The 18,548-nt window shown below is 40.1% G+C and overlaps 1 protein-coding gene across 4 annotated transcripts in view; it reads right to left on the reverse strand.

Annotated features, from left to right (window-relative positions):
- Positions 1–1,559: 1,559 nt before the first annotated feature.
- Positions 1,560–18,548, reverse strand: part of strbp (spermatid perinuclear RNA binding protein) — a 103,853-nt gene continuing 86,864 nt past the window's right edge. For 3 of the 4 annotated variants that reach the window (XM_085463410.1, XM_085463409.1, XM_085463412.1), the window contains 9 exons: positions 18,323–18,428; positions 17,543–17,626; positions 16,810–17,018; positions 15,195–15,347; positions 14,805–14,939; positions 13,881–14,021; positions 13,269–13,398; positions 12,498–12,551; positions 1,560–7,239 (listed from right to left, as the gene is read on the reverse strand). In XM_085463410.1, coding sequence (XP_085319536.1) covers positions 7,145–7,239; positions 12,498–12,551; positions 13,269–13,398; positions 13,881–14,021; positions 14,805–14,939; positions 15,195–15,347; positions 16,810–17,018; positions 17,543–17,626; positions 18,323–18,428 — 1,107 coding nt within the window. In that variant the 3' untranslated portion in view covers positions 1,560–7,144. Of the gene's footprint in view, positions 7,240–7,261; positions 10,079–12,497; positions 12,552–13,268; positions 13,399–13,880; positions 14,022–14,804; positions 14,940–15,194; positions 15,348–16,809; positions 17,019–17,542; positions 17,627–18,322; positions 18,429–18,548 lie in introns of those variants that run through there. The other variant, XM_085463411.1, reaches the window with a different exon arrangement.

The raw sequence follows: 18,548 nt of genomic DNA on the forward strand, positions 1-18,548 counted from the left end.
CCCAGTTTGTTTAATGATCTTCTATAGGAATTTCAGTAAAATGTTTTTTTCTGTAATTTTAGACATTTCTTACAATTATTATGTAGGAAAACTAAAAAATACAGTTGAACTTCTTTACCTTATATTCAGACATCTCAGGGATTAAACACTGACAGAAATGTTCACTGGTCCGTCCCACGTAGAAACAAAGTGAGCTGTACGTGGCCCACCATGTAAAATCTGTATGACATCCCTGATGTACACATTTCCCATGTTCATAACAAAATACAAATAAATGATGTTGTTTCAAGACTATTGCACAGTAATGTATTTTAGATAAAAATCTAGATCTATTTTATGGTCAGACCCTTTTGATAGGCATCAGTGTGAGACAATTAAAAAAAAAGATACTCAGATATTGATTTTAGCACTTTCTCAGTTTTATTTTCAGTTCATCAAGCATTGGTTACTGTATGTCAAGAACAGTGACAACCACAGATCATCACTGATGTTAATGCTGCTACTAATTAAACAAACTATACAGCGAATTCAAATCACGCTCGTCATTCTTTATCAGTGGCCTCTGTTAAGCAGAACCTTGTAGAGTTTCACAAAATGTAACTTTGATCATTTAATGTCTGTGAAGGTTCTCAGTCATCCAGGTCATCGTAGTCAAAGGAGCTTGCAAAGAAAAGCGTCTGGACTTCTTTAAGTTGCTTGAAGACGTTTCACCTCTCATCCGAGAAGCTTCTTCAGTTCTAAGGTCAAATGGTGGAGAGTCCCAGATATAAACCTAGTGGGAGTGACCCCCACAGAGGGACAAAAGGACCCCCTGATGATCCTCTAATCACCTGAGCCAAGATGTGAAATTGGGTGTGGGTCCCAATCAGCCAGAGTTTCGGGTGTGTTCATTGTGAAACCTGGCCCCACCTTATCATGTGAATTCCTGAGGTCAGATGGCCCAGGATGTGAGTGGGCGTTAAGGCGTCTGGGAAGGGATCTCAAAACTGGATTATAGATGGCAGAGAGTTGGTGTCGTAAACCCCCGCCTCTGTTCAAAGATGGTCGCTCACAGTGGACATAGATGGCTTCTTTCACTCCTCTTTCAAACCATCTGTCCTCTCTGTCCAAAATGTGAACATTGGCATCCTCGAAAGAGTGTCCTTTATCCTTAAGATGCAGATGGACTGCTGAGTCTTGTCCTGTGGAGGTGGCTCTTCTGTGTTGTGCCATGCGCTTGTGAAGTGGCTGTTTGGTCTCTCCAATGTAGAGGTCTGAGCATTCCTCGCTGCACTGTACAGCATACACCACATTGTTAAGTTTGTGTTTTGGCGTTTTGTCTTTCGGGTGAACCAGTTTCTGTCTGAGTGTGTTGCTGGGTCTGAAATACATATCATATTTATATCTGGGACTCTCCACCATTTGACCTTAGAACTGAAGAAGCTTCTTGGATGAGAGGTGAAACGTCTTCAAGCAACTTAAAGAAGTCCAGACGCTTTTCTTTGCAAGCTCCTTTGACTTTGATCATTTAATGGAACAAATAGATTCTGTGAGCAGATATCACTTCATCAATTCATAGGCAGCATCATAAAACGGTGTATTTTATTCCCCTTTTGGTCAAAGACAAAAAAAAGGAAGATATTTACAGGAAAAAGAAAACAATCATCACTCATGAGATGCTATTTTTGCCAAAACATCATTATTAAAAATTTAAAAAAGGGGAAAAAGAAATATGAATCCTAACAGGGTAGATGCACCCAAAACAACCCTTACACACAAGTAGTTCAAAAGATATATAGATGTATATATATGTATTTATCCATATATATTCTGTATATATGCTTCTCTACAAAAAACAAGTTTACTCTTTATACGAGTAAATACATTCTACTCTACAATCACCATAACGACTGTGTACATTCCCAACCAAAAGACTTCGATCATTTATCAGGAGGACGATGGACGTGAACAATCCATGAATTATGACCAGGAAGTATGCAACAACATGCTTGATGTGACTGCAGTGCTGTATATGTATGTGTGTATGCATGCGTCTGCATGTGGGTGTGTTAATACATACCCCATCGCCCCACCCTCTGACATAAACGCACACACCCAGAGAAAATGATCTGTTCTGCAGTTAGTCTGTGCCTAAGCAGTGGAAACATAATCCAGGATCTATTTCTGCAGCGCTGCAGAGTTTCAGAATCACTTGCGGATGGACTTTCCGGGTCTTCCTACGGCACTTCTCTCGTTGCTTCCAGACAAATTTAGCATGATCCCCAGATTTAAACCCCAACTTTCTGTGCTAATGCAAGAGTGAGCAAGACAGGTTTTCTTTCAGATTTACACACAGGAGAGCATTCTTTTTCCCCCTTCTTTCCTGACATTTCATAACTGTCTAGACAGATCACATCTCTCACTTCTGAGACTGCAGGATGATCAGATTTGTGAAGCAAAGGCTTCGTAGTCTTTGGTGTGTAGATGAATCCCATCGTGTAGGGAAAAAAACCCCTCCTTGTTTTCCAAAGGCATTCATGCATTTTCCTTTTTGATCTGGCAGGAGGAGAAGAGGGGCCTTTGGGAAACATGGCTATATCTCCAGATATAAACGGGGAGCAAAATCTCTCCGATCTCTTAAACCATTGAACCTATCGCAGAATTTAAACACTCAAATCTCCTGCATGTGTTGCCACTTTTTGGAGACAACACTCTTTCTTCTTTTCTTCTGATAGCTTAATTTATCACACAGGTAACTGCCATTTCAACAAAAAAGCAATGTATGTACAGTGCTACAGACAGCCTAGTATAAAGCACTAATAAATGGAGCAGGTGTGGGTGTGTTTTCTCAGCTATACATGGCTCATATCCTAATGTACAAACAAGGTCCAACCACTTGTGTGACTCACATAGTTCACAAATACTCAATCCATGGAGCAAAGAGTGTCATGTCGACTCAGTGCGCTTGGCTGTTATTGTCGGTAAAAGCTGAAATATTTACACATTTGAGTACATGTGTGCTTCTGTGTGTGTTTGTCTTGTTGCATACACGTGCGTGTCAGGTAGCCCTGAGTACAATGCGTGAGTGTATTGCTCGTGCGTCTTTTGTGCTTTTTAGATTTACAGGTGTAGTTTTTGTTGAACGCCCACCAGAGGCAGTGTAGATGCAGAATAACAGGGATGTATCTGTGTGCCGCTGTTTACTCGTTTATAGTGATCTTGGGGACTACTAGAGTAGGAATGACATCCATCAGTGGGACTGGAATCCAGAAAAGACAACCAGTATGTTCTAAAACATTATTCACACTGGCATTTCTTTTCAAGCCGCTCATAAGTGTTTCCAGAAAAAACACATCACTGCAATATTTTCTATTCTGAGACACTTTGGTGGAGTACGGCTGGTTTTGTCACTGACCTAATAAAAGCGGAAGATATCTAGTCAGTTCATCAGTCAGCCTCCCTTCAGTCTCTCAATATACTCTATTTAACTATATTTTGAATTCTTTCCTCTTTCTTCTTATTTTTCTCTCTCTCTTGGTAATTTCTTTTAAATCCCCAAACAACTTGGATACTTGGAGTATATTTTCTCAGCTGAAACATCAAGCAGATTTCTCATCTCCTTACTAGATTACTAAGAAAAAAATATGCTTTTAGATATGGTGGTATCATTTAGGAGACAGCAGCTCCCCAATAAATAAAAAATACTGCTGACTGGAGGAGCCACTGCCTGCACATTCCCGCTAAGCTGCCTGTGCCAGGTTTAGACTGACCCGCTTTCTCTGTGCTCTCAACCTCGCCACCCTTCATCTGAATACGGTTGTCCGGCCAACAGGCTAAAAGGACTGGGTCAGTAGTCAGGGTGACTCCTCCAATGTGTCTGTACAGTCTGAGGGGAAATGAAAAGGTTGCTCACTGAGGTATGACTGTCTGCCTTATTAATGTGGACCATCTGGAGAGTGAGAAAGGGGCAGAGAGGGGGAGCTGAAGGCAGGGCAGGGAGGAGGGCATTTTAGAAGAAATTCTCAGCTGATAGAGGTCTGTTTCCACACAGCTAACCTCAAAGTTATTCACCTCCACGTGAATTCCCCATGTAAATGAAAAGTAAGAGCAAAGCCTGCTCTAAACTTTATTCTACACTTTTAGAGATCAAACAAGAGCGGCTCTCTTCTTTAATGGAAAACCACTATAAAAAGATTGAAAAGAAAGAAACAGTCATTCACAGCAAAGACCCACAGCCAATTAATAAACCGAGATCTAGTTTGTGTGAGACATCTTAACTTAATTGTGCTCCATGTCAGAGCAGTAATATTTACTCTTGTAAAGCCAGGCTGTCATTAGGATTTCAAACAACTGTAAATGAAAGATTGAAGATTTAATAACCGTATATTAGAGATTATAGACACATTATGGGAACAGGAAGTACACAACAGCCTCCATTTTGCTACTCGACCTCTCAGTCGCACGACAATTATCACCATCCTTGCAAAAATTGTCAAGTTCTTTTCATTTTCAGCGTAGTAATGTCGCAAAATCTCACTCTAATTCGGCTTATTGTTTAGAAACGCTGACTTTAGAGTCATGCTGTGTCTATCGGCTTTTTCTCAGATGTCCTTTTTTTGTTGAATCAAAGCCAGCAGAAACACAGGAGATCAAACTTGCGCCCAGATCAAGGCGAATGTGAGGAGAATCAAAGGTTTTTGATGCACATTTTGTAGCTTCTGCTGACTGACATCTTCTCTCTACTAAAGGTTAAAAATAAGAAAGAACAGCGATAAAAAATCTTCAAAACCAGGTGAGAAACAAAAAAAACCCCCCAAACATCATGCACAGCAACGGCGATTTACATTTTGTGTTGTGGGCAAGATCCCTTGTACAGATCAGCCATCAATGACAAGTCTTAAACTATCGAACATATTGATCACATACACACTAATTAAGTCAGATACGGGATGAAATGTGGTTTGGGGGTGAAAGTGGTTTGCAAAGTGGCCTGCAGAGGTGCACAAGCCACACAAGCCTAGAGACAGGCAACCTTCCATAGACAGGGAAACGTGTGTATTGAGTGAATGGTTGACGGCCACCGCCCGGTGAAATCGATCACAGACAGAGTGACGTACTGAAAACCTCCTTGTAATTCGTCACTGACAGGTTGCCTATAATTTGCGTGCAGAAGCAGATTTGTCCGCAAGCACTCAACCGACTGCTGTCCAAGCGGTAGTGAACATGAAGTAAGTGTCACGCAAAGTGAAAAAGGGGATAGGTTCATCTGCAACCAAAGCAACCATAAGCCACGGGGTCATTTACCAGTCTCTAGGTCTGAGTGACTACAGCCTCAAACAGTGAAGTTTACATGAGATTAACCACTTGGCTGTGTATAACCAGCAGACGTGGGCTGGCACTGATATCAGCTGATCTGGAGGGATTGTGCTTCATTTGATGCCGCAAAATCAAATCCAAACAGAATCTGAATGGACTGCTTTAGAATTTACAGTTACCTAAACTGCCAGTAATTTTATGACATAAATTGTGCTATAACAGTAGTACTACACAATCAACTACTCAAAATTTTAGGATGACATGAAAAGCTAATTTGCCTTCCTTTACTGTACAATTATGTCAAAAGTTTGTGGTCATTGACCTGGTCATCTTAGCCTCAATATTTAGAGACACATGGCTATGACCATATCCACAGATTGAACTTTTTCTTCCCTTATACAACTGAGCTGAACACCAAATGCGAATCTGATACTTAAATTATTTTCAGGTAAGGTAACATGAGGCCAAAGACAGCTTTGACACTGATAACTACGTTCATGTACAACGATGATTAAACTGCATTCTCAGTCCAAACTCCTGATGACCCAAATCACATTTCTGTGAAAAAACTGTCCCAAATATTAATTTGTATTGTATCTTTCCCAACCTGTAAGATGCTCATGTGTTTTCGCTACCAGCAGCATCACTTCCATTCAGCAGAGAACAGCCACAGAGAGCTGGAGGAAACAATGTGTGTGAATGTGTGTGTCTGCAGAAAGAAGAAACAGTGAAGTGCCAGTGAGCTGTGCTTTTGGTCCCTATAAGGCTTGCGGGACGGAGCTGATGTGTGATCTGTACCGAGGTGGTGGTGTGTCCATTAATGGAAGAGGGAGGAGCGTGTACATCCAAGCATACACATACTGTAACAACAGTATTCCCTGCCAGCAATGAGACTATAGAAAATGTGCTTTCTGACAGGAATAGTGTGCGTTTGTCTGTGTGTCAGTGTGTGGTTATAAGTGTGTTCAGTAGCGAGCACCTCTGGTCCGGGCAGTGTAAACAAACCTCGGGCAGCAGAGAGCGTGCTCAGAAAGGCTCAGAAAGACATCAAAGATAGAGGAAAAGTAGGAAGGAAGGAAAGAAGGAAGCATTATTATTCTAACAGCACAGGTTATAGGAATACCAAAGATAATATTGCCTCTCCTAGAACTAGCTTCAATTGCTCAGTGTATATAAAATTGGAAGAAAGCTATACTGTGATATTACAGTTACATTACACTTTATAATTCTAAAATAATTTATAACAACAATAGTTATATTTTATAGAGTATTTACATAAATACATCATCATATACTAATATTGTCAACACATTGTTATAGAAATACACCATACATATATGTGTGTGTGTATATATGTGTTATATTATAGCCACACGCACACATACATTGAATATACAATCAAAATAAGCTATTGCAATGCTGTGTTGGGTAAAACTTTGTTGGACATTCACATCTTCTCAAGTAAGTAAGTAAGCTCAAGGAGAGGAGTTCAGGTATATTGCTATAAGAAAGACCAGCCCAGCCCTGCACAGTCACAGCTGAACGTTTCTCGTAAAATCCGAGTATTGCTTGTTGTAAAGTCGCTCTCCTCTGAGGAGATGATCTGGGTGAAGAGACGAGGAAACAGAAAGAGGTGCTTTGTGCCTCTCGGTCGATGGTTCAGATAGTTTCTGCCTTTTCTTTTTTTCTCAGGAGGAAAGTTTCGTCAGTAGACTGATCAAACTGAAACCGTTCTGAATGTGTGAATCCATCAGCTGGGATTCAAAGGCAGCCCGCATTAGACGGAGAAACAGATGGGCATGTGTGCAGCCAGGTAAGTGTGAAGAGCGCCTCCAACAATGTGCTGCCTCTAGAAGTCAGAGAAGAGATCCTGTGGACCCAGATGAATGATAAAAGGAGCGATGGTGCGCGGCTGGTAGAAAGGATTGTCAATAAATAGACCACCTGCAGTGACGAAGATCAGAGAAAAAGGAAGATTGATTAATTAGTACACTTTTTTAAAACACTTTTTTAAAGTGGTATATAAGTATATTAACTATATGAGTGTATTTAAAATAGCGCAGAATGTAGAAATGTGTGTAGAAATGTCCTGTATATTAAATTAAAGCAATAGTCAAAACACTTTGGGAAATATTCTTAATGGCTTTTTTGGAAGATAAGAAGATGAGAAGATCAATGCCGCTTGTCTAATGAATATGAAGATGCATCCAAAGGACACTTAGTTTAGCAAAAATACTAGTAACAGGGGAAAACAGCGAGCCTCTCTCTGTCCAAAAATAGGACAAAAATAGGATCTAGGGGCACCAGGAGGACTAATAGTTACACTTTTAGTTTATTTAACACACTGTGCTAAATTGTGTTATTAGGATCTGTAATACCTCTCGTGGCTGTGGAGCTGATTTTTCAGAAGAAAACTGGTTGCTTTAGAAGAAATGTACATTTTCCAGTCAGAACATTAAAAGAAGTGTCTAGTTAAAGGTCTGTCTCACTGGGTCGGACCATCGTGATAGGACAGAAAGACAATGTGCCTTATTACACTGCAAAAACTGGTGAGGAAAGGCTGGGGGAACACAACAAAGAACCCAAGCTTTTAATTCAGGCTGCACAGTCCAAGAACAAGTCTGATCCTTGGTGGCACCACCCTGCAACCAGACTCAAAGGGTTGTCTGCTGGTGTCCAGGTGGCAGATATAATTGGACACCCCTGGGGATTCTATGCCCATGTCCTGTAAAGGTGCAGAGTAAGACACTAAAAATCATGATAATTTAGTTTCTGCTGCTTTAATTTCAGCCACATTTCTACAATGCGAGCTCCTGAGCTTAGCTTGGCTAGCTGTTCCCCCTGCTTACAATCTTTATGTTAAACTAACTAACTTAAAGTGCAACAAAGCCATAAAACATATTTCCCTAAATATCAAAACCAGTAAATATTCTCTATGGATCTTTGGGTCTTTATGCATTGAAATAATATCAACCTGAACAAAAAGAATAAGAGAAAAAAACAAACACAAAATGGAAGAAGTGGTAATAGTGTTCAATCGTGTAAGATTGAAGTTAACGTCTCAGAAGGACAGAGATTATTTAAGGGCTTTATAACAACTCAGAGGAGCTCAACCAACCATTGGACAAGACATTGGGTCCTCTCATCCAATGGCTGCGCCTCATAGCCGTAACCATGGAGACGTCCTCGAAGGGGGGTGTGGTTATCACTTGCTGGTTGGATGACCAAGACGTGGTTGAAGGGCCACGGGCAGAACTCTGTCTCGATTGGCACTCTTTGACTGGTGTGTTGATGGAATAAGCTTGAGTTTCACCTTCACTGCACTCTATTTACATTGAGCCATTTTCCTCTTAGTTATTATTTATAAAGACTGTTTTTTTCTTTACAATCATCTTATAGAGGATAGTTTTAAGCCCAGGTTTTAGTGGTATTATTGGTGCTGGTGCTTAGCATCGAGGGAAAAAAATGAGCAAACACAACAAACCATACTGACAATGACACTGAAAATTATGAAACAACAACATGAAAATGCTGAAGGTGAAGTATGATTCACGGAGCTACAACTCGAATGTCAGGCAAAGATGAAAAACACTGATTTAAATGTCTGTGCAGAACATATTAAGTTTATTATTTGTAGGATGATTTATGCTAGTGAGGTCCTTTTAAGCAATGTCAGTATTCTTCTGTTGCAAAAGACTGCCGTTAGCTCACATTACAACAAATGCAATACTGTAGGCGCTAACTCTGAGAGCTGCGGGAAACCTGCCCAATATTAATTCCACATGCAGTAATGAGATCGTGCAGCTGAATGCAAGATGGAGGATCTAACTAGGGCGTTCTAAATTCATCATGTTGTCTTTGTCTTTTTCTCTGAGTAATCTTTAAGCTGAAGGTCAAAGAGATGAATTGAGAGGTGACGAGGTACTGAAATTCAATATTTGCAAATGCATGAGCTTGGAATATTAACAGTACTAGTACTATTTATAGGTTTAATAGTGTAGGTTTTATAGTACTATTTGCAGGTTTGAAAAAGGATAGGTAAATCTGTCTACGTTAGGTGACATAAGTACAAATCCAGTCCAAACAGAACCAAAGAGGAAGGCGCTACTCTATTAAGTTCCTTCGTAGCTGAAAGCCTTTAAATGAGATATACAACAGGAGCTGTTCAGCTTTTATTGAAGATAAACTTTATTTTGCAGCATTGATGATTTGTTCCTATACATCTTTCACACCACTCACATTATTTTCTTTGTACACAGAATATGTGTGATGTGTGTGTCATATTGCAAAGGATATCATCGTCTTTAGCAAGGAAAGAACAAAATAACAAAAGGCTAAATATATATATATATATATATATATATATATATATATATATATATATATATATATATCGATAGAAATATGGATCGATAGATATATTACTATTTAGACTCAAAGAATGAGGTAACAATTCACAGTGCAAATCCTTCAAGTTTTTAAATGTTTTTATATCTTAAGAACTTAAAACCTGCAGGGTTTCTAATATTCATAAAAGTTTTTGGAACCAAAAACAATATAAAATAAGCAAAAAAGCACTTTTACAAATCTTCAGCTCAAGTCCTTAATCCTTTCCCCTTCGTCATACTGTAAAAAAGAACAAGAAAAAAAACTGTCTCCCTTCTACAGAAAACCTAGGTGCATTTTGGTATGGCGTGTCTCTTATGCTAAAAGAAGTGGTAGTGGGGGACGGGGTAGGCGGGCACTTTCATGACAGGCAACAGAAGCATTCTCTTGGGCAAACCTAGAGGGGAGACATGAGAAGAGCATAGCTCTGCATGAGTTCTGGGGAACAAATAACCAATGCTCACTATGCTAAGAGCATGTCCATCAAACACCCGTCACACTAGACAAGCAGGTTCCCAGAGGTAGAAGTGTAACTGCGTGAGAAAAAGCAGGAATGTATGCACACGAGGTGACAGCCTTTATTAGTGGTTTACCACAGAAGACAAAGCGGGAGTTAAAAAGAAAAGCTAAAGTTTAATTTTGTACAATTCTGTTAATTTCAGTCTATTTGAGTCAATTTAAAAGCGTTGATTTCACAATCCCGTTATTTATTATGATTTGGAATATGGTGACCAGCAGGGCCTTTAGACAATCAGACGGGATTTTCCTAGATTTTTTTCTAGATTGTAAAGGCAGTAATAATTACGCCACGTTGCACTAGAATAAAAAAAAAAAAAGGTTTAATCAGTGTGACTAATCCGATAATTGCTCTTGATCGCAACAATAACACTAGTGTGTACACTGGTAATGTTAATAATGATGATCAAGGCTTTAAAATTAGGAATGAAGGGGTAAAATAAAGAGAAAGAATCACCTGAAAAATAGGTAATGAAACAGAAGCTGGTGCTCGCATTGTTCCGTAACTGACACTGTAGTAATAAATCTAACAGCTTATGGAATAATCAGAAGATAGATAGCCTAAAGTAAGTGGAGTGGAGCTACACTATCAGGCTGCATCAAGGCCTGTTAGAAGGGAAATATTTTTGAACAGCGAGGAGACACAAGTGACTTTGGGGTTGCGTCAGGAAGGTCATCCGGCGTAAAAATCTGCCAAATCAAACACGCAGAGCTACCTGCTGTGGCGACCCCCTGCGAATAAGTGAGCAGCCAAAAGTTGCTTTTTATTTTTTTACCTGTTATTCTTGCAGAGCTATTTTTTTTCAGGGTCCAAGAATACACGTGCAGAGATAGAGACCAAAACACTAAAGAGAGATATCAAACGTTGTGCTGTTGCAAATTGTGTGGATGAAACATTTCGTGTCTATATTTTTTATCTAGTTCAATGCATATTTTTAATCTCCACTGAACTTCCTACTTACTTGTGGGAAGGTGCAGAGTAAGTTCAAGGTCAGGACTAGTTATACAAGCCAGATACGTGACATGTTCGGATGAGTAACGGGTCAAAGGTGCACACAGTACGAAGCAATTTATATGCTTCCACAGAACATGCAGGGCATTTAATAGCCTAGTTATGCACTACTGTTTTTCAGTTGCTTAGTATGAGGCCAGCTACTGATGTATTGTTTTGGTAAACAATAACTATTTGAAAACGCCAGCGAAGGCAGACTATTTTAGCAAGGAAAGGTGTTGCACTAACATGTAAAAAACCCAGTTGAAACTGCCTGGGAACTAACACTGGGTTCCAGCTTTCATAAACATACTGTATAACTGAGGTGGATTTCATTTTCAGGGATGTTGGGTTCTCAGGGGGTTGTTACAAATCTGCCTGGGGCCCTCAAGGTAGTTTCTTCTAGCACATAAGACCCTTTCAAACTAGGCTGTAAGATGGACGACGAGGCCTCCTAGTACTACATGTAAAGTCCCACTGCACAGGACTCGCTCTGTTAAGGTAAATATGTGTATGGAGTGGGTTTTTCGCCAATACCTATGCTATTGAAGGTCAAGTATATATTATGTCCTGAGAACAAGAAAACAGTGTAGCAGCAGTCCTACTGATGGAAAGCTGGTGTGTATCTTAAAAGTACTGGGAAAAAAAAATTGGAACTCGTTCTATTCCTTCTGCTAATCTAAACAGAAATGCGGATGATGGCTCTACGAACAGGGCTCAGGTTAATAAAAGGTTAATAAAAGTCAAGAAACAAGGTAACTATTCAAATATTTTTTATAGTTTTCTACTCTTTTGCATTTAAACTATTTGAAGGCAATGCCGGAAGATGTGTTGATATAAACACAATCGGGATTGTTTTTTGGATGATTTTAGATGAAAGCCGGAAACAGACGACAGCACTCTGTGCTGATAGAGCAGCAGTCCAACAATAAGAGATGAGAGTGTAAGAGGCAACAGGCAGATTAACACATACGGACTGAGTGGACAATTAGCCAAAGCACAGATCTGATTGTAGAAAGACAACAAAGAGATTAAATGTTTAACGCTAAAACTTGGATCTTAAAGGGGGTCAAGATTTTAAAATCATTTTGCGAAAAGAGAAGCAATGGATATAAAAAGCAGTCGAGGACAAGGGCTGTAAGTGTAAACCTACTGAAGATTCATTAATTTACCCACAAATGGCTAGAGAGAGAGAGAGAGAGAGCGAGAGAGAGAAAAAGAGAGAGTGAGAGAGCGAGAGATGGAGGGAGGTTACAGGTGGAAAAAGGAGGCTTGAGCTGATGAGGAGTGGACGCGAAGAGGCACGTACCGTACGCAGGAGCAGCTGCTGCAGCAGGGCTGTAGCCATACGGTGTCCCAAAGCCTGTTGGGAAAGAGGTTACAAGGTCTAATTCAATTCTGCACTTGTTAAATCCAAAACTAACACACGTTTCAGCTTTTGTGTAACTTCAGATGACTATTTTGGCCACTTTCTAGCAGATTCTAGCAGACAGCTATGGGTTTAAAGTATGAGACCTAAGTAGATGCTGTACTCCTCAAGCATAATGAAGATAAATCTTGCAGTGGTTTTTATGCTACAGTTTATCTGCTCTCAACAAATTACTGCTATCCCCTTTTCTATAGGTGACTGTAGGGTATTTGTGATATTTTGCAATACAGCTACAGGGAAATGCATGGGTTTTTTTAACCACAGGAAAATAAGTAAGCGGCCTAAAGCAGAGGAAAATGTCAGAATTTTAAGGCCAAGAAAAAAAGAAAATGCCAGATCTGCAGAAACTGTCATGTCAAATAAAAAATATAATATAAAATACAGTTTAGCCAAGAATTCTGTACAGTGGTAAAATGGGATATCGGCAAGCTTGGGAACAGAGATTTGAGTTAAAAACCATGTCCAGTATAATTTGATGTGCATTTTTCGAAGAAGAAAAATGAAGATTATGATGCAAAATGTTAAGTGGTTAACTGTGCTAGCTGTGTATTATTGATTTATATCTAAAAACAACAAATGCAACATTTACAGCGTTGCAAACTGGTGACTTTTTCTTTTGTCACATAACAAGACACAAAATCCCTTCACTACCTGGAGTGACATATCCAGGTGCAGCTGCACTGACGAAGGCTCCTCTTGCTAGGGCCGCTCTTCCTCTTCCTCTGGCAACCTGAGCTGCTACTGCTGAGGCTGCTGCTGCTGCTGCCAGGGCTCCTTTGGTCTGAACACAGGCACAGAGTACACATATTAACAATCACAATGCCAAGATCAGAAGCTGGCCATAAAGCTAGAAAAATGTGTGTTTGAACCGCATGAATGCAGCGGCACTGCAAGAACATATCAAATCAAACATGCATGTAACACTGACAATGTTCTAATGCACTTGGGTCTCATTTTTTACAGATCTATATGGGAAATAGCGTTATTGACAACATAAGCGGAAGAGGGGTGATCTCATAAAAGTACTGATCTGTTAAACTTGTTAAATCAGTCTAAACAAAGTGTTATTGATTACTGATAGAGGGACACATTGGGCAAACTCTCCAACTGCTTTTTGATCAGAAAGAGTATAACAGTAATGCAAAATAGGACAGAAAGACTGGTTTAATAGTTTATTGTTGTTTCAGTGTAAATGCACATGCTACAGAGTTAATTGGGGACTTCTGTGTCAGGGTTGTGCTGCATAAGTGTGTCTCTCCTTACTTGAGGCAATATCTTCTTCTTCTTGTTTGCAGCTGCGTTGGGACCAGAGAAGAGTTTTTCCAGAGCTGCTAGGGCAGCGCTGGCCTTTGCTACCTTTTTGTTGGGGCCTGCCCCACGAAATTTCTGCCCGTCGACCTCCACCTAACATGCACACAAATATTCACAGAAATGTGTTTTATGCTTAGGGGAAAACAAAAGAAACATACTACATTTTAGACCTGTAGTGATTTATAAACAATTAATTCTCTCTTATTTTATTGATGTAGGTCTTTCTATGGGTATTCACACTTTTTATAGTACAAATCTGTCAGAGCTAAAAATCACACAATGTGGGCCAAAGGCAACGTTTTTTGAAGTCCTCAGTGAGTCAGTCAGCGAGTCTTGCTGAACAGGACGGCTTGTTTAAGGATGCCCTGCTGTCAAGCAGGCCTGCTAATCAATCAGCAGAGCGATGGAGCAACCAGGCATGTCGGAAAACAAACCACCCCACTGACTCTGCCGGGTGATGAGCCTGTTTCTGGTTGTGTACAATACTGTGCACAAGGCTTGAGACCTCATTTCTTTATACATGTATTTTGATAGGAAATAAGTGCACTGATTTATTGAAATGTGCAAACACAAATAGAAATATAATATATATGGTAAAAACTGAATTTTTACAAATCTAACAAGATGAATGCCAATATTTGGTATGAGCACATTTTTTTAACACAGCCTGACCTGGGACACCGGCATTCCTTACTGGGTTGAGCAGACAACCCATATGCCATAAGGCTAGTGCATATATATAGATATAACTATATATGGATTTATAAAACTGGACTGACTGAAAAGGACTGAAAAAGCAGGCAATGTTCAAAGGCAACTTCTTTTTTTAAACTTTTGCTTTTGACAAGATCCGTAACAAAAACATTTTTCTCTCACCTCCATAACAAAGCGTTTGTCGTGGCTGCCTCCACTCTCAGAGATGAGCTCATATTTGAGGCCTCTTCTCTTCTCGTTTAGCTCCATGACAGGATTCTTTCCACTCGCTGTCAGTATGGGACCCTGAGTTCGCACCTGGAGAGTGAAAAGGTATTAAAGTAACTTAATTTAAAAGTGGGTTCATTTATTTATAAAATAACAAATATGACAGTTAACATGGGAGATGACGCATGGTATGAAAATGTCAGTGATTTAGGTGCGTTTCATGTTAAACCACACTGACCTCCTATTATGCTTCAGTAGCTCAAATCAAATTTTACCAGATTAAAAAAAAAGCATTTGAACTAAGCGTGTGCTTTCATTTGTTGACACACACTTCTCATTCCCTACCTCAAGCGTGTTGGAACTGTCCGAGGAGTGTGTTGGGTTATTGCTAGTGTGCGAGGAGGTCTCGCTCTTCCCCTCACTGTCCGACTTCTCGTCTGAACTCATGGGGTCCAGGTCTGAGTCAAATCCAGTCGGGTAGCCCATTGCCTGGAGAACCTTGAGATCGAAGGCAAGGAAGTAAAAATAAAGGTAGGAAAGGAAGGAAAAAGGCAGGCAAAGACACCTAAAAGGGCTAATATGCATTAAAGCAACGAAATAAAAAATAAAACCTTTAAAGTGACTAATCAAACAATCTTACATTGCTTTTGCAATATGAACATGATTTCTGATGAACTCACTTATGTTCCTTTACGTCAGATCACTTCATTCTGAGAAGACTGCATTAGTGTAATCAGGCAAAAAAGATTGAATTAAAGAAGCATGCTGAGAATCTATTTCAACCAATATCTCTTCTTGAGGCAGGAATACTGCAGTATTAATGGCTCAGCTGTACAATGGTTAGCTGATTTGAGTATCATATCACTTTAATGTAAGTCCTTGACAAGACAGCAGCACACAGACAGGGAGAGAAGAAGGGAGGGAAGGACGTTGATTGTGTCACAGCTGCTCAACCAGCCCCTATAGTAAGAGTATATGTGAGAGAGCAGGAGGTAAAGAAACTGAAGGCGAGAAAGAGAGATCAAAAGATGAGCACATGAGAGAAAGGAAGTGAGCAAGAAGGAGAACAGAAAAGAAGGAGAGGTGGGGAGAAAGAGCCTTTTATGGGAATGGAGCGGACAGCGGATTATCCCAGCTCGGTGCTCTGGAGAGCCTCTTTGTTCACAACCACTTTGGGATTACATGGATTTGCCCACCTCCAACTTTCCTCGCACACACAAACACATCAGCAGGTATAGGTAGGCAAAAACATATTTGTAGCCATACAGGTTTGGCGTCAGCTGGAACTTATGAAATTTTTCAGGGAGCCAACTGAAATTACCACCTTGAGGCCTCAGGCTACTGCCAACCTGTCAAGTTGGAGTTTAAATCCGTGCTCGTCCAGACTCATATGGCATGTGGCCTGAAGACTTGAATAGGTGGTCCCCAAAAATTAGTGTCACTATTTCAGCATTTGATCAAATGTAAAATGTGTTCACCATCTAAATCTTCTGCTCCTCAGTTATGGCACTGAATAATGGCAAAGGTGTTGTTGAGTGGCAATTTTGAGGTCACAGTGACCTTTAGCCAGTTCATCCTTGAGTCCAAGTGAATGCTTATGTCAGACATTAAGTCACAGCAACCGCGAGAGGCATTAGAAATTATTAAGACTATTTTTACTGTTCTCTATATGTTATTTTATCCATCCATTTTCTTCCTAGTGGAGCCTATTCCAGCTGTCATGTGGTGGGAGGAGGGCTGCACCTTAGACACAATGCCAGTCTGCCACAGGGTTAACATATAGAGATATAGACATCCCCCGCACTCACATTCACACCTGTGGCCATGCAACTGCTAAAGAGAAAGACAGCAGCCAGCAAGTTGAACTCAGAACCTTCTTGCTGTGAGGCTACATTTCTAACCAACCATGTTTAAAAAACATAAAGACACAAATGTAATCAAACACAGAAATCAAGCTTACCTTGACTGCAACGTGAAGCTTTGCAGTCTTCTTAGAGGATCCAGAGGCTTCGTAAACTGTTCCATCTAGGTCCACAGACATGGTGAAGACTGGAGCATGAACCGGCCCTGACTGGGACAGCAGGCGGTACTGCAGCCCTGGCCGGATCTGGTTCAGCCGCATCAGGGCGTTCATTGGTTGGTTGGAGTCTATGGCTTTACTGTCCAGGACTAAGGCCAAAAACAGGTAAGAGAGAATAATAGTAAGACATAAAGCCAGGGTACATTTAAAAACTGTAATGCAAAAGTTATAAAAGCTGAAATTGGACAGAGTAGAGAAAAATCAGGGTAATTTGTAATGTTTTTCAGTATTCTGCCAAGTTTTTTTTATGAGGAATAAAGGTGCCTTTAATCACTTTCCTCCTTTTTGCCAATATATAGAAATCCCTCTTTGCCTCGATTAGCTATGGTTCCTCTTCTCCTTGTACAAAGAAAATACTAGGAATGGTTGGGTGGCCTACTAAAATGTTAACAATCAATAGCATCGATGTGTCTCAGAGGAATGAAAAAGAGAGGAAGGGAGCAATAAAAGAGAGACAAGGTGAAGATAAGCGAAGCTTCTCAGTAGATAAAATCATGAAAATCGAATGATGAAAGAACATTTTCTAATATAACATACTTTGAATCATATACACTGTTAGGCTTTAAAATATAACAAGCAGACTACAATATTAGATTTGTCTTCCTCCTTGTACCTTTTCTTAGATTCCTCTTCATCTTCTTGATGAGGTCCTTGTCATCCATTGCTCCATCATCATATGGCCTCTTCAAACCTAACCCTAAAATCAAGAGACACAGATAAACACAGAGAGAATTACTAATCAATCACTAAATACAAGAGATGTTTATGTCGACTTACACATGTGGCAATTGTGTATGACAAAAACACACAAAGGCAATGTCACAGAGAACAAACGATACAAGAGAACAAGCACAGGACGGATGAACACACAGAGAAGATAAACAGAGCCGACAGGCAGACCAGCAAACAGTCAAACAATGAGGAAGACATACCAGATCGTGCCCTACGTGCACCTTAATCCATAAATGCTTTTTCCATGTCAGCATCAAAATTTCAAAAGGCCGATTTTCGATTTTCCACGAAAGTCACTTTGGCTATGTGCCAGCTCAAGATCTTATGAGATTTCTGTGAGTCTCTCTTTTTCCTGCAGAAAGCATGCACAACCTAAAGCAATTTCACTAAAGCTAAAATCCTTAGTGTGGCACTGGAGACAGGGTCAATAAAAAAACTGAGAAAAAAATGTATATAACATACCTACATCACTGAAGCTAGTTTTATTATGATTAATATGTCAGCCTTTCTGATGATGCTGGCAGTGCTACAGAAGTGCATAGAAAACACATAATCCACCCAGAAAGGTCATGACAAGTGTGAGAAGACAGCCAAGGCCTTGTCTGATCTAGAACTGGACGGGCAGGCAGAGCAGCAATGGGGAATAAAAAAAGGTACATACCTTCTTTATCAGACCACGGATATTTCTGCGATGGTTTATTTGAGGGAAGAGGCTCCATCTCTAACACCTTGTAGATCTGTCCGAACGCCATGAGCCTGAGAGCATGCTGTTGAACACAAATCACGCACCATACACAAAAAGAAAGATGATGAAAGCTGAGAAACGCATTTGAACCAAGACAGATTTGATGTCAACAGAGGCACAGCGTGCAGTATTCAAGATGTTT

The sequence above is a fragment of the Copadichromis virginalis genome, linkage group LG7 (assembly GCF_057382275.1).
Source record: "Copadichromis virginalis isolate Kocher_CV1m ecotype Utaka linkage group LG7, C_Virginalis_male_GT1.1, whole genome shotgun sequence".
NCBI lineage: Eukaryota > Metazoa > Chordata > Actinopteri > Cichliformes > Cichlidae > Copadichromis > Copadichromis virginalis.